Genomic DNA, 16,795 nt, shown 5'->3' with positions numbered 1-16,795 from the left:
AAATATTTTTTTTTAAATAATAATAATTATGTTTTGCATAAAGAAAATAAAGCCTTCATTTAGGACCATACATTTTTATTTTTTGCATTGTGACATTATTTTCAGGACTTAAGCACATTTTACCCCCTAATTCTCATTACAGTAATGCATCCAGATGTTTTATTTTTACTATTCCCATTGTTTTCAATGATGAATATCATTACCGCAACATCATTTTACTGTATTACAGTAAAAAAGATGGTGTTTTACAATGATTTTTTAGATTTTAAATCAGCAAAAATGAAAGGCAGTACCAAGGAAGTACAACTATGATGTATTAATATTTTACAATTTAGGGGGCCTGGGTAGCTCAGCAAGTATTGACGCTGACTACCACCCCTGGAGTCGCGAGTTCGAATCCAGGGCATGCTGAGTGACTCCAGCCAGGTCTCCTAAGCGACCAAATTGGCCCCGGTTGCTAGGGAGGGTAGAGTCACATGGGGTAACCTCCCCGTGGTCACGATGAGTGGTTCTCGCTCTTAGTGGGGTGTGTGGTAAGTTGTGTGTGGATCGCGGAGAGTAGCATGAGCCTTCACATACTGTGAGTCTCCACGGTGTCATGCACAGCGAGCCACGTGAGAAGATGCGTGGATTGACGGTCTCAGAAGCGGAGGCAACTGAGACTTGTCCGACGCCACCCAGACTGAGGTGAGTAACCACACCACCACGAGGACCTACTAAGTAGTGGGAATTGGGCATTCCAAATTGGGAGAAAATGGGAAATAAATAAATACAAATATTTTACAATTTAAATAATATATCAGTTCTTTTCATACTGCGGTAATGAGAATATCATAAAACCATCTTTTTCACATTATGGTAAGGATAATTGTGCGGTAACTGCCATGAAAATAATGTCACAATGTAAAAAGTCTTAATGGTACTTAAAATAGGCATCATTCATAATTTTTGTATTTGTTTCTTTTGATTTTGGAGTAAAGTGGGACCAGGACATTTTCATGACAGGTTTGTCAATTTATATTTTTAACCCTCCAGAATGCCCTGTCCCATAGATTTCCATTGTAAGTGCATTACTGTAAATCTGGTTAAAAAATCCCATCTAAAATCAACTGTAATTTGAATCTTTGAATATATGAAGATCTTTCTAGATTTTAGTCGGTGGAAGTTAAAAAATGAATAAATCTTGTTAGTGTTATTTAGAGAATTACGTTGAATTAAGTAAAAAACAAAAACAAAAAAAAAAAGCGTCAGAGATATGTTATAGATTCTTACCTCTCTGTAATCTCCAGCTGGCTGGTGAGTGTCTCGTCCTTAAGCCGATAAAAATAAAAACATGACTCAATCCTTCAAACCATTAGTAAATGTCACAGAATGTCACATTTTAGAAGATCTGTGAGAAAACAAGCATATCTAACAGAGCTGTAAGCAGGACACAGACAAATAAACACCTTCTGCTGCGTGTGGACATCCTGCCGACATACATCCAGGTCCTGAGCCAACTTCCCTTTATCGTCCTGAAGCGACACCTGCCTCTGAGACTTCTGACTGGCTGCCAGGTGCAGCTCTTCACTGCAGAGAGAGAGAAAGAGAGACGCTGTGTTCGGAATTGCACACTACCATACTATTACTATTTCTGCCATAGACAGACATGACAGAAGTTGTAGGAGTAGTATGGGTAGTATGCCATTCTGAACTGACCCAGAGATACTTAAAGAGGAATGCAATGGCTAATTGGCTAATCAGCCAATTATTGAACTCATCTGTACTTCAAAAGCATCATGGACTATCACCATGTACTATTTATTAGTCAATTAAAACCATATAAACCTATTTTGACAAGACATTTGACAATTGTACTGTATTATAATGGCTGATCTGATGATGCAGTATAAATCATATATATGTCATTTCAATAACCAACATATCATTTGTGTGATAAAAGCAACATCTGACAAAAAAGAGCATTTCATTACTAAAAAAAAAACCATTTGTAAAAACGTGAGCACCAAAACAATCATAAGAAGGAAAGGTCAGCATCACCTTCCTCATATGTAACGAATGAGCCAATCTGTTTTTACCCAGAGTGCATTATGATGCAGGAATAAATCAAATCACACGTGCTCAAAAGCAGCAGCCGGCGTCAGGCCATAGTCGAAACACAAGCGGAAAATCAAGCTGAAGTCTCCATATAACAGAATCGCGAAGAAAAAATGCGGCATCGTAAAACTAAGACATTAAAAAAGAAGATGCAATATTAAATAAATCATCACATGATCAATTTTAAAGAAACAAAAAGACCATAGCATCCTAAAAATGATGCCATTATACATCATGATACATATTTATGAGCATCAGAAGATCAGCAGAGTGTAGACATTATGAAAGGAGCTCTGTGGTGGGATCTCACGTGGAGTGGAGAACATTAGACAGGCGGAGAACAGCAGTTGAAGCTGGAGAGACGCGGTTACGTAAAACTCCCAGGAGGAGAGACACTCACTTCTGAAGCATTCTGCTCCGAGTATCTCCAGCTCAAGAGTTCCAGAGAGGCTTCATGCAGATACCTCCTCGCATCACTGGAGACGTCTAGAGGTCGACAGATAGTGGATTTTGCCGATACCGATAACTAAAGTGGTGGGAAAGGCCGATAACTGATTAATCGGCCCATAGTTTTTAAAATCGATTTGTGTGAATAAAATATCAGATGCAGTATAAATCATCCAAATAAAACACTGAAAATTAATTGGTGCATAACAGCAATTATTTTAACTATAACAAGCCCAAAACACACCAGGGACACTTATTTTGAAATTACGGTGACTTGGCCCAGTTACAATGCTCTATATTAAGTATTAAGCAAATTAAGCAAATGAGGTTTAATGAGGAACAAGATTTATTACTATTCACAAGATATAAAGGTGCATGTTTCAATATAGTCGCATTTTTCTTTGCATGCCCTCGCTTCAATTTAGAACACTTTTCTTCTTCATTATCTAATAAAAATAACAATATGAACTGAAGTGAGGATACTACTGTGGATGAATATTACGCCAGCCACAGAGGAACTTGAACGAATTAAAAAAACAAAAACTATCGGTACCGATTAATCCGTAAAACCGATATATCGGTCTATCTCTAGAACAAACCATGGATCGAGGGAGGACGCTGGATATAGCCAACCCTTGCTTAAAGTCAACGTGAAATCTAAATTTACCGTATTTACTTTCTTAAAACATGTTCATTGTGTTACTGTGAATGACTCTTCGGTACATGTTATTCTAAAGAAAAAATATTTCTGTCATCGTAATCTTTCATCAAAATTTAAAAACTTGCTCTGCCTCTGCAATTATTTTCCTTTTCAGCAGATGTCACAAATTCCTTTTATTTTTCAACTCCTCCACTCCAACACTTTTATTTATTATTTACTTTTAACAATTCAATCAATTCCTGATAGGGAATATCCAGTTTCACTCGGAAACATGTCATTTTAGGAAAGCAAGATGGGTCGCGAACAGGGGTAAGTGATATAGGTGGTATTCATTAGAAACTTTAAAAAAATGTTGTGCATGTTTTTAATGTAAATGCTTCAGGAATTAGTACTGTAAATAACATCTTTACCAACCATATTTACTGTATATCTATATAGTCGCCCAAAAGGTTTCCAGTATCCAATGGAAGACTAAAACAAAATATGTGATGCAGAGGCTCGTTTCAGATTAAAAAGCAAACGCAAATGAGAGAAGCCTCATTTTGTTTGCTTGGATTGAAAAACGATGCTGAGTAGATAAAATAAATAATATATAAAACATTTTTATTGATAAAATACACTTCCATATTGTGATATATATATATATCGTTATCGGCCAATTTTGAAAATATTGGGAGATACATTTTTGCTTATATTGCCCACCCCTTGTTGCGAATTCCATTTATTTTATGGGGGGGGCGTTATCAGGAAACGCTTTTGAACATGCCAAATTAGCCACGTCCAAGACTCAAATTTGTGATGCCCAAACAAGTTTTAGACCAAATATGCTGACCAATAGGCCACGACAACATACGCCTGTTCTTACACAGAAATCAAAGCATTAATGAGCATGTAAACTCGTGATGTCATTCTCTGCTCATCCTCTGACTCACAGATCAAATTTAATCACCACAATGATGAAACCATGGTATTCAACCAACTAATCAAGTCAAGATCCTTTAATAGCCAAGACACTTAATTTAATGAGATGCAGTTAAACCACTTTAAATGGTGCTTAATCATTGCAGCTGTGGGCACACGTGCTCTCATTCGTTTGAGTCCAGCTTGGGTCTGGACATTTTTACTGTTCTTTCTCTACTATCAATAACGATAAAAGGCCTGCATAAATATAAAAAAAACTGTGTTTAGTCAATAAACAGAAAATGCTTTGGTTCATGTCAAAAGTAAGTGAGGATGGTTACTCACATTTCTTTGCGAAGGCTTCCGATGCGCTGCGTTTCTGAACTCAACTGTTCCTGATACTGCGAGTTCTGCTGCTTCAGGGCTTCAAGCTGGTGAAGGTGATAAAAGACAAATAAAACAAAGACAAAAGGATGGGGTAAAGAAGAGAGAGGGATTTTAGGAAAAACATCTTAAAATGGGCAAAACATGTTCAAGTGTGTGCTTCTACAGCCACTCAGAGAGCACAACATTGAGTCGTACTGTTGATATACAAAGTGTTCCACATTGACAATTTATTTAACTTCACTGTAGTTTGACAGATCAACAAATGACCTCATGTGCGTGGGGTGGCTAAATCTAGCTTCCAAATGAACCTGGAAACGAACAGAAAGTTTTAGGATTTCACAAGGTATAATAAAGAAATTTTAGAACATAAAATAAAGAAGAACGACTTCAGATTCTGTACTAATTCTAGGACATTAATTAAACAAGCGAATTTGTGACATTAACCAATTATTGCTTCTATTGAAGCACACAAGATACTCTTTCGGGCATTCAAGTGAAATCATGCATTTAATGTAACCCCCCCCCCAAAAAAAATGCTAATATTGGCCAAAGTACGAAGCGCCTTAGACGACAGCGTGGGAAATTTTTTTTCTAAAATAGATTTGCATTCCCTAACAATAAGTTTTGCTTTACCTTGCAATAGTTTGCATTCTCTCGCAATAAGATTCGCATTCCCTTGCAATAGTTTGCATTCTCTCGCAATAAGATTCGCATTCCCTTGCAATAGTTTGCATTCCCTCGCAATAAGTTTTGCATTCCCTTGCAACAGGTTTCGCGTTCCCTTGCAATAGTCTGCGTTCCTTCGTAATAAGTTTTGTGTTCCCTTGCAATAGTTTGCGTTCCCTCATAATAAGTTTTGCATTCCCTCGCAATAGTATGCGTTCTCTTGCAATAAGTTTTGCATTCCCTCGCAATAGTATGCGTTCCCTCGTAATAAGTTTTGCGTTCCCTCGCAATAGTTTACATTCCCTCGTAATAAGTTTTGTGTTCCCTTGCAATAGATTGCGTTCCCTCGCAATAAGTTCTGCGTTCCCTCGCAATAAGTTTTGCGTTCCCTCGCAATAAGTCTTGTTTCCTCGCAATACGTTTTGCGTTCTCTCACAATTGTTTGCATTCCCTCGCAATAAAATTTGCATTCCCTCGCAATAATTTTTTTATTCCCTCGCAACATTTTGCGTTCCCTCGCAATAAGTTTTACGTTCCCTTGCAATAGTTTGCGTTTCCTTTTTTTTTTATTATACAAATACCATAGTTTAACTATGGTTTTACTATATTAATATTGTAATATATATATTGTATTTTCTTTTGGCAGAAACCATTGGTTTTACTATAGTAATACTGTAGTAACTCTGAAAAGTTAAGAAACCATGGTTTTAAATACAGTATACTGGTTTTTACTATAGATTAACCTGGGTAGTTCTTGTGGCTACTATGGTTTTACTAGAAATATTAATTGCATATTTGTTAAATACAAATTTTTATTTTTATTACCAGAGTTTTCGTTTTTTTATATTATTACTATGGTTTTATTACAAAAATATCAAGGTTACAATATGGTTACTACAGTAAAACCATGGTAAATTTATTTCGAGGAAACACAAACTATTGCGAGGGAACACAAATCTATTACAGAAAAAACTATTCTAACCCTGTCCTCTAAGGGGCTCCATACCAAAACCAACCAAAATACCCCCCCCCCAAATACAAATATTTAGAAATATTGCATGTCAAACATCCAACCGTCACATCTGGCAAAGTCAGACTGATCTCCCTCGAGACCCATAATTCAATCCATCAAGCTGGTGTTGGCCCACTTTAACCAACTAGTCTTCATCAGACACAAGCGTTAATTACACTCTACAGCGCAAACGCCTACAACTAGCCAAGCGGTTAATTAATTTCATCTAAATGTCAAGAATAAACATCAATGTTTTATTATGAACCAGCAGAGATTTGCCAGCACTCATCTCTCTGAGGGAAGCTGTGTTTACATTGAGAAAGCCTAAGAGAATCCATGATGCTGGAGGAATTATGTCATCAATGATATCATCAAACAACTGTTTCATACAGAAACACTAAGGTGAAAGCATTCTTCAACTCATTTTCATGGCTTAAAATCTCTGTTACTTACAGATATAACATGCAAAATATGAACTAACACGTTTTATTCTTTGCAACGAAATCAGTGACGCTACACATCAAAGTAAACAAAATATCAGCCTTTTCATCCCAGCCTAGTATAAACCCAAAACATAAGGATGGACCAGTGTTAAAAGTTTGACGACATTGACAGCCTATAATAATTTTGATGTTATGACCAATAAGCAATATTGGTCATAACCAATATTGGTGATAGCCAATCAGGTTTAAGGCAAAAATGGCTATTTACTTAACAGATATAATAAATCAACAAAATAAAAACTGAAGTAAACTTAAAAGTAAATATAAAAGGTCAAACTTGGGATTGAAAATCAGCTTTTAATGTAAAAACAATAACAGTAAAAGGCAAAACAGTAGTTACACTAAAGCTAAATCTATCGTTTTAAATGCTTCAAGTGAAATCAGGCATTACAACATTTCAAAAGTAGAAACACAGAAGAATCTTGAAAAAACAAAAAACAAAACCATAATATTGGCCAATACTGACACCAACACACAGTGCAAACCCACAGTGAGGTACACTACAGTGAAGAGATAATTACCTGACAGCAAGAAGTATAAACACTGCTTGTGTAGTTTTGATGGAGCGCTGTCACATCCATGCTGCTGTGTCCTTCCTGTTCTTTCCAAATAAATGTGTCCTATCAATAATACAGCCCCTTCGGCCCCCAGCAGACAGAGAGATGCTCACAGAGCGTGCACGAGCAGCCAATCCTGCACACGCTCACGTTTGCGCCAAAACATGCTCTGAACAGCATAACACAGGGCAGCTTTATTATGTAAGGACGACAAGCCCCGCCCCTCTCAGACCCACCCCCTCCTGTCCCCGCCTACCACCTTCTGCTATTCTCCATCATAAGTCCATTCTCATCCTCCATGTTCATTCATCCTTATAAGCTAACAGATGTGTCTCTCTCTGTCTCTGTGGTGTGAGGATCCGTGTTTGTCTCTTTGATGACATCAGCTAGTGGAAACCCTTTGAGCAATGCCTTGCATATTTTTCTAATTTCTTGAAATTAGAAAATAATATTTATGAAATACATTTTTTTTTATTTAATTTAGGCTGACCTAAATTAACTCTGCTTTTTTAAAACCTTGAGGGTACAAAAGTCTATTAAGAGGTTACAAAGAGGTTTTTTTTATTTACCAAAAAACAGGAATAGTTCAGACAAAAATGCAAATTCTGTCATCATTTACACACCCTCATGTCATTACAAACCTGACTGACTTGCTTTTTCTTCTTCATGCTGCCCTTTCCCATACAGTGGAAGTGAATAGGGACTGAGAATTTAAAAATGTAAGTAGTTTTTCACAGAAAATCGTCAAACATACAAGAACCAGTGGGAGCCACTGATGTAAAAAACTGACATAGCTGAGAGCTACAGTGGATTTCAGAAAATAATTACTTAAATTTCTGTTTATTCCTCACACAAAGATATCATATGGCTTCTGAAGACTTGGAATAGAGCACATATGGACTATTTTTACGGTACTAACTAGTGTTGGGGACCGAGAAGCGTTTATTTTTCAGAACTGTTTCCATATAAAAAAAAAATACTGATTAACAATACAGATAAAAAATTATATTTTCATGACTTTCAGATTCGTTAACGGTTCCCAAACGTGCATTCTTCTGCCAATGTGGAAAGGACACTGTGCTAAAATACTTGGCAACTCACAGTGTTTCCTGCGACCATTCAGCTGCAACAGCAGCGCAAAACATTGAGCGCAACCAGTGCAGTCCAATTCCCAAGCGTATAACTTATGACTCGGTTCTTTTGAATCAATAGCGTGAAACAAACAGTGCGACCAGTTTAGTCTGATTCTCGAACAAATAACTCTTATTCACACTAGCGCCATCTTTCATTTTTGATGGGAATGACAACGAGGCTGTGAGGGATATTCTTACAGTCTCTTCAATGGGCTGTACTGCAGTTTAAAGTGTTTTTGGATCGTTCTGTGGAAAACATTGATTAAATATCTGTCCGAGAACATTCAGTATACAAAGAACTCCCGACAACATGAGCTGTGGAAAATCAGGTGAAATCTAGGAGCTTTATACCGTTTGTGCCACTGAAGAGACGGTAAGTCTATCCCTCACAGCCTTGTTGTCATTCCCATTAAAAATCAAAGATGGCGCTAGCATGAATAAGGTCTATAACTCTTATAAGTCACTTCTTATAAGTCTACAGCACAAAACATACAGTGCGAACGGTGAAAGACGACTCCCGAACAAATGACTCATGAGTTGGTTCTTTTGAATTTACAGTGAAAACATACAGCACAACCAGTTTAGTCTGATTCGAACGAATGACTCTTATGAGCCGGTTCTTTTGAAACTAAAACGCAAAACATACAGCGCTACCTTCCAAATGAATGACTCTAATCAGCCAATTATTTTTAGTTAATAAAAAACAGTGAACCGAAAGTCATTCATTTCGTCACGTCCAGCTCGAAATGAACCCAGAATAGTTGTGTGTACATAACGCTCCTGAGACTTAAATCAGAGAAATTACTGGATGGTTGTTAATGTGACAATGTGTAGTTAACGATACACACTATGAGAGCTGTTACAATCAAAGTCAATTAAAAAGTCTGTGTATACACTTTCTGCAAGAATCTGTTTTGTTAAAACATGAAATAATCATTTGGTCTCATCACAACAGACTGCTTAGAGCAATAAATCCAATAAGAATTGCAAATGGAATTCCAGAGTTTAAAAAGACAATAACAATCCAAAAGAATCCTTGTTTTCTGACTGAATTTTTATTAACTGTGTGCAGATGGTTAATAGAGCAAGCTTGGCAGGGTTTATCCATCCAAATTTCCTCAAATCAAGACCATCACGTTATTGTTACTATTAACAAACAGATAAACAACAACAGCAAAGCCTAAACCAACAACACCATCTCGACCATTACAGGTGAAACTCTTGAATCAACCAAGTCCTAAAAGATAAATGACTAAAGACACCCGGATTCGCTCGAGGACCAATGACATAAGAGGTCCGGAAACTCTTTCACATAGACCTGCAGTATGTGAAAAGTACAAACCCAGGGGGCAAAGTCTCCTCTGATGAGCACTGGCCATTTGTGTGATTACGTAAGGCCATGTATGAGCACACAGAACATGTTTGCATGAAGTCTGCAGGCGGTCAGCTGTAGTGGATTCATGCATAAATTATCAGTTGTTGTTTGTTTTTATTTTACTGTTGTATAGTGAGAAATCTATTTTTGCCACTTTAACTACACATGCAGAACTGTTTACCACCCAAAGCTAAATGTTTGAAATAGTATGAATCATAACAGGCGGTTTCATACAACCAAACAACATTTTATATAATGAACATACCTTTAGCATTTTTCATAACTTTTTTTGCAATTTGCAATTGTATATGTTACTGTATTGAAAGTGAGGAATTTGTTGGAGGACAGTGAAATCAAATTGTGCTTTATGACAATCATAATAACACTTTGACAAATATTTGCAATCTCTCAGCAAGCAGATGTTACCCATGAAACAATATATGACAATCAAATTACATCATAAAAAGATTCCAAAGTATCAAGCAGTGATATTAATCATGACTTGTATCTTTGGCTATCTTTTTAACCCTTTAAGCTCTGAAGGTGTTTTTAAAGATTTCCTGTTTCAGTGGTATACCATAAATTAAAGGCTTATAACTCGAAAAACAATTTTTAGTATCATTGTAAAGAAAACTTTTCAAATTTTTATTTATATAGATTATGATACATTCTGAGACTCTCAGCCTAAGAAACTACTGAAAAATCCCCCCAAAAATGAGCCAGAAATGTACTTTTTTTCTTATTTTTCTGATTTTACATTATATATCTCTGGGTGTAAATAAGGTGCCTCTGAAAAACTGTACTTGTACCCTGTTTTGTTCCCAATCATGTCAACTGTATCTGAGAAAAATGTTGTGTTGATACGACAAAGCAATCAAAAGTTATAGTATTATAAAACTTATTTATCCTAGTGTCCAAAAACGTCTCCAAACAAATAAAACATTATAATTATACATAAGAACTAATTACACATGCAAACACAACAATGACTCAAGGTTTGCACAGCATGCAGACATGATTTTAGTAATGTGATCTCACAGAATGAGAGTCTTTTGGCTCAATGAGTCTGTGTCATTTACTTGGCGCCATCTCCTGGTGGCCATTTGTAATTTTGTGCTTCATGTGGATTATCTAATGATCAGTGCATCTGATTACATTGTGTGTGGGCTCGTTTGAAAGATAATCGCCTCCTCTAAGGAATGGTATGTGATATTTTTTATAAGCAACACCAACATAATTGTCAAAGAAATATACTTAGCTATTACTGTCAGTGAGTAAAACAAATAGGCTGGTTATATTCTACTCCATAGCCATTTGATGAGTTTGATTTTTACTGACTGCAATAATATGTACAGTGCAATTTTTTTATTATAAATTATAAAAATGGATCACTTCTGATTTGTCTGCAAATTTCAAAGCACTTTTTCAGTTTTGGTCATAATGCCTGCATGCACTGGAAAGTAGAGATTCTAAGCTTAAAAACAATACCTATTTTGTGTTGGTCAAGACTGTTATTTTTTTCTTGCGAGCCCCCATCTGAACTTAAAGGGTTAAAGGTATATTCCAATGTCTATGGCTGGACCACTATGGTTTATGGTTGACATGCTGTTGATTACCGCTGACAATAATTTTGACCCATCACTCATTTTGTATAAATGAATGGTAAACACATTTGCATTAATACATTTACAATGAAAGTCATGGGGCACCGTTTGGGATGGTTCAATAGCAGAAATGTAAAGTTTGTATTTTCTTTAAAGCACTTATATCAGAATCAGAATCAGCTTTATTGCCAAATATGCTTACACATACAAGTATTATATTAATACTTCAGTAAAGATGTTGCTTATTTGAGGTGTAAAGATGCATAAATCGGGCTTTTGAGGGACTACTTTCAAGGTGGAGGAACACGTTTCTGTTTATGAGTTCAAATTAGTGTCTGTGGTAATGGACAACATGCCAGAGATCTGGTACATACACAATAAGAATCGTACTTTAATTGCATCATAGAGAGAAGCCATCGTGTTTGTCATGAGATACGAGACATAAATCATGTTTACCTCCTTCTGCAACTCCTTGTTTCTCTGTGTCAGTTGCTCCAGCTTTTCTGCAGACTGTGAACTCTGTGTGTGTGAAGAAACTCTTGTTACACACTTGCTTTCTGACCAGTCAACATCAATCTAAAACACACTGTGATATCTCAGCTGGTTCATTGGCGAGGCCAATTATTCTGACATTTGTCCGGTTTTTGGAAATTATCAGAATCAATTGATATCCATGCCCGTGTACAATTAAAAAAAGTGTTAGCTCAACCTTGTGTCACTTCCAAATTTAATTTAGTTTCAAATTTACAACCTTATCATTGTCTGTTTTCAAATATTTCTGAGTGGATTTTAAGTAAATACTGTTAAATATATTTTCATTTCAGCAATTTTGTGTTAGTTTCAGGTTGTTGATGTTATATAATGTGTGCACAGTCTTTTTTTTTTTTTCTTTTTTTTAATCAACATCAAGATTTTAAGTTAAAACAGAAAACAGATTTCCCGATTCGATTCTGATTCACAAGCTCTTGATTCGATATCAATTCATATGAGTATATTTCAGTTATAATGTTCCTTTTGCTTACATATGAAAGACATTCTCGTCCAGCTAATGCTGTTAATTATACAGGGGACCTTCTAACGAGGTACATTATGAAAATATAAATTTTACTAATTATATTTGACTCATTTTTCATCATTTTGGTCACATTTTGACTTTTTAAAAATGAACAAATCCATATATTCAATCAATGAATAAGAAATTATATTTCATACATTATTTTTTGTTACATGTTTTTTGTTAAATTACATAATTTGTACTATTTACCAGTATTTACATTGATTTGTTGAACACGTGCTAAAAACCAGTACTGTCTCTTTAAAAAAAAAGGCATTTCTTTATAGAGCGTCTGTAAATGAGCGCATGTTAACGAGAGAGACTTGAATGGCTTTATCTCATTTGTGCCTTGCATGTCTAGAATTATTTTTGATCAACAACTGACTGTAGGGGGGGCCTGGGTAGCTCACCGAGTATTGACGCTGACTACCACCCTGGAGTCGTGAGTTCGAATCCAGGGCGTGCTGAGTGACTCCAGCCAGGTCTCCTAAGCAACCAAATTGGCCCTGTTGCTAGGAAGGGTAGAGTCACATGGGGTAACCTCCTCATGGTCGCTATAATGTGGTTTTCGCTCTCGGTGGGGCGTGTGGTGAGTTGTGCGTGGATGCCGCGGAGAATAGCGTGAAGCCTCCACATGTGATAAGATGCACGGATTTACGGTCTCAGACGTGGAGGCAACTAAGATTCGTCCTCCGCCACCCAGAAAGAGGCGAGTCACTACGCCACCATGAGGACTTAGAGCACATTGGGAATTGGGCATTCCAAATTGGGAGAAAAGGGGAGAAAATCAAAAACAACTGACTGTAGAGAACAGGAAGGGTATTAAGAGACATTATTCAATGACAAATGGGTCTCGTGGTTCTCGTCATTGGACACACATTACATAGAACAACTTTTACTCTCAACATGCAGTGAAAGGATCTCACTGCTGAATACTCCACCACTATTCTACTTAATTCATGGTGAGCGAAATCTGAACATTTACCAGCAAGTTGCCAAATATATTCACTTCAGTCGCATAACACGAAATTTGGTTGCAAATGCGAGTGATTTCCTCTCGTTGTCGTACAGGGTTGCGCACAGAGTAAAAGATAGATCTTGGGATTTAAGAATCGATATCGAGATTTCTCAAATGAAGATCACGATGCATCAGAAAATCTATATTTTTACCCACTCCTAGTTAAAATGTAAATGAATGTATAAGAGAAAGTGCATAACTTAAGTCATGTGACTGGTCACCATTTCTTTCACGTTTTTTCACCATTTTAATAAACATTTTGCCTAGTTAAAGTGCTGGGTATTGATACAGATTTCCAGATTCGATTAGATTAAGATTCAATTCAATTCTAATTAGATTCCGATTAATTTGGGCATACTTCAGCTATAAAGTCCATTTTGCGTACATATGAAAGCAAATTTAACGATTCTCAACACCAATTTTGATCCCACACCAAAAAATTAACTAATATGAGTAAACATTGTTTCAAGTTCTCAAGTAATTGAGCGCATTTACATGCATGTTCTTACACCGTTTATGCAGCCGACAATGTGTGTGGTCATGTAAACGCATTAAAAGGCTTTACTTTATTGGTGTAAGGTCGACACGGGTAGATTTTTTCCATTACCTCAAATTTGCGTTGCATGTAAACATCTTTACCAGCATTCTTACCGGCATATCCAATGTGTGTACGTGTTGTACGCATGCCTCTTCATGGATGTCAAAAGCAGAAAATAACTTATTTCAAATCTCATGTAAACATGGTTTTCTTTTTTTTTTAGTAAGCTGATTTTTGGGAGTTATCAGCATATTGGTGTGCATGTAAGTAGAGGTAGACCGATATAACAGTTTTACCAATTAATCGATGCCGATAGTTGCTATTTGAAGCTATCGGTTATCAACAAAAATCAATGCCGATAGTTACCGATAGTTTTTATTCCTCTGTGTTCCTTTGATAATTACGTTTTTTAAATTGAAGCGAGGGCATGCAAAGAAAAATACATAGTGTCTCCAACTTTATATATTGTGACTAATAATAATAATAATAATAATATACAGGCTATAAAAAGCTTAATTTGGTAAATATTAAATATAGAGCATTGTGACGGAGCCAAGTCTTCGTCATTTCAAAATAAGAATCTCTGGTGTGTTTCAGGCTTGTTTAGTGTTAAAAGTCACATGTTATACACCAAATCTTATTTTTGGCTTAAAAATAAACTACATCTGGGATTTTATTCATTTTGGACTCTGGCCTCTACGTCTGTGCCGGTTAACCTTCTCTCTATATATCTGCATCAGCTTTTGAAAAACATTTCGGTCAACCACTACACAGAATATTTGCTTGCAGTGGCTCCTGGGCTGCTTTTCTACAAGGGAAAGAATCAGTCACCTGCATTTGGTCCTTGTAGGCCTGCAGTTCCACATGCTGCTGTTCAAGTTCGCTGTTCCTCTCTGCTGTTCTACTCAACTTCTCTTTCAACTCCTTTATTTGAAACTCTCTCTCCTCACCCTCCAACTGATCCTGCTTCTGTCGGGCAGCTACCTCCCTATCCAGGTCCTCCTTCTCTCTGGAAACCTGATTCAGCTTTTCTCTGTCCATTTTCATGTTTTTCTCCATCTCTGCCATCACATACAGAGAGGAGGGGAGGTAATAAAGCAGCTCATGCAGCAATATTTGTGCTAATATGATCATTTTACCCCAAAAAGGAAACACAAATTGGGTTACTGAGTGTGCAAAATTGTCCCGTTGTGAATGATGGCAATGCTGGCAATGGCTGTTTTATCTCACGAGCATGCAAAAATTATTCTGTTTACTCTGGTCCACGCGGTCAGGGATGCAAATATACAATGGATCAGATGTTCAATGGTAGTTACTTGAGCATTTAAATGCATCTGATGAGTCATACTTTTAGTTACCTTGCATGGCTAGATTTGTTTTCTTATATTCTTCTGATACTGTGTCAAACTTCTGTTTCTAAAGTCAAAAAAGACAAAGAATATATTATATCAACATATACATTAGTGACACTGTTCTACTGATGTAACACCATGGAACTGTAAATAATTCAGTAATATATAAAGCAGCTTTCATATCACCATATTGGCTGGAGTCAAAACCTTATACTGAAATCAGGAAGGCATATGTATGCCCCATGAATCAAAAACCTTTTCATGAATAGGGAACTAGGGCTGTCAACAGACTGTCAAAAAGTCTGTTCTCAAATATTAAGTAAAAAAGTAAAACGAGAAAAGAAATGCTTCAATAGACGGGTCTATGTTAACTTAGTGTTGCACAGTACCAGTGCCATAGTACTACCACGGACTCAAGCTTCATAATACCTGTGGTTCTACATTGTTTTTCATTAAATACAGTTGTATGTAAGTACTTAATGCTTATGCAGCGAGATGCTGATAAGAGAGCAAGGCACAGTCAAGACACAACAGCCAAAGACCTCCACCTCTGGGGGCCGTTCACTCTGAACAAAACCATCTTTATCTATACAAGCATGCGCTAAACGGACATCTTTGACTGCTGTGCTATGTCTCGCTGTTTTTTCAGCGTCTTGTGGAGTAACGATGCATCTTCATCTTGCATACATCCAAAATTCAAATTCTTATTTTAGCATTCGAATGTGCATTTTTATCTTAAATGTCAACTGATATTAGATTTAAAATTTGACAGCCTTATAGGGAACGCTATTGTGTCTCAGTAGTTTTTTAAAAGCATTAGAGGCACAAATCCCATGTGAGAGACAATAAGAGATGGTATACTGTATAAACTATTTTCTAACACAAACATCACATAGCAAATACAAAAAAAATTAAACTTAAACATTCCTTAAAACTGTGATACCCAAGAAGTATAATCATTTGGACTCTTTCTACAGCATGGCTAGAAGACAAGTAAATAATCTCATTCCATTTTCCCAATTTTTACACAAACTGCAGCATTGACTGCATTCATCAAGCTCAACTATTCAACCTTGTTACCGAAATACTAAGTGTAAGAAAAATTAATTCATTTATGGGAAATAAGTTTATCAATACCAACAAATCAACATTTGATCCCAAACTTGCTAGCCCCTACTGATTAATTTAATTAAATGAGGTTGTTTTTGGTATAATAAGTAATTTTTAATTTTATATTCGCTTTTTTATTTATTTTTATGTTTACAAACTACAAATCAGGGGTTTAAATTGTGTTTAGTCACCAAAATTTGGTTACAGGGTCACAAAAATTGCAAGCCTCATATAAAATGAATTTGATGGTTAGTTTGACCTCCACTCACTGACTTCATCATTTAACACTTTCAGGCCCTACTTTGTACCCTATTTGTGTTTTCTTGTCATTACTGTGTGAAATAAAGCCAGGCTTTCTCAGGCTAGTAAATGAGCAGTGTT

General features: G+C 36.3%; 1 protein-coding gene across 3 annotated transcripts in view; it reads right to left on the bottom strand.

Annotated features, from left to right (window-relative positions):
• Positions 1-16,795, bottom strand: part of LOC127433779 (CAP-Gly domain-containing linker protein 1-like) — a 41,816-nt gene that overhangs the window by 7,914 nt on the left and 17,107 nt on the right. For all 3 annotated transcript variants that reach the window (XM_051685972.1, XM_051685973.1, XM_051685974.1), the window contains 6 exons: positions 15,311-15,368; positions 14,784-15,013; positions 11,799-11,861; positions 4,451-4,536; positions 1,449-1,569; positions 1,273-1,310 (listed from right to left, as the gene is read on the bottom strand). In XM_051685972.1, the coding sequence (XP_051541932.1) occupies positions 1,273-1,310; positions 1,449-1,569; positions 4,451-4,536; positions 11,799-11,861; positions 14,784-15,013; positions 15,311-15,368 (596 nt within the window). The remainder of the gene's footprint in view (positions 1-1,272; positions 1,311-1,448; positions 1,570-4,450; positions 4,537-11,798; positions 11,862-14,783; positions 15,014-15,310; positions 15,369-16,795) is intronic.

The sequence above is a fragment of the Myxocyprinus asiaticus genome, chromosome 43, assembly GCF_019703515.2.
Source record: "Myxocyprinus asiaticus isolate MX2 ecotype Aquarium Trade chromosome 43, UBuf_Myxa_2, whole genome shotgun sequence".
NCBI classification, from domain to species: domain Eukaryota; kingdom Metazoa; phylum Chordata; class Actinopteri; order Cypriniformes; family Catostomidae; genus Myxocyprinus; species Myxocyprinus asiaticus.
Note: the sequence above shows the minus strand (reverse complement) of the source record. Positions and strands in the feature narration are given on the sequence as shown.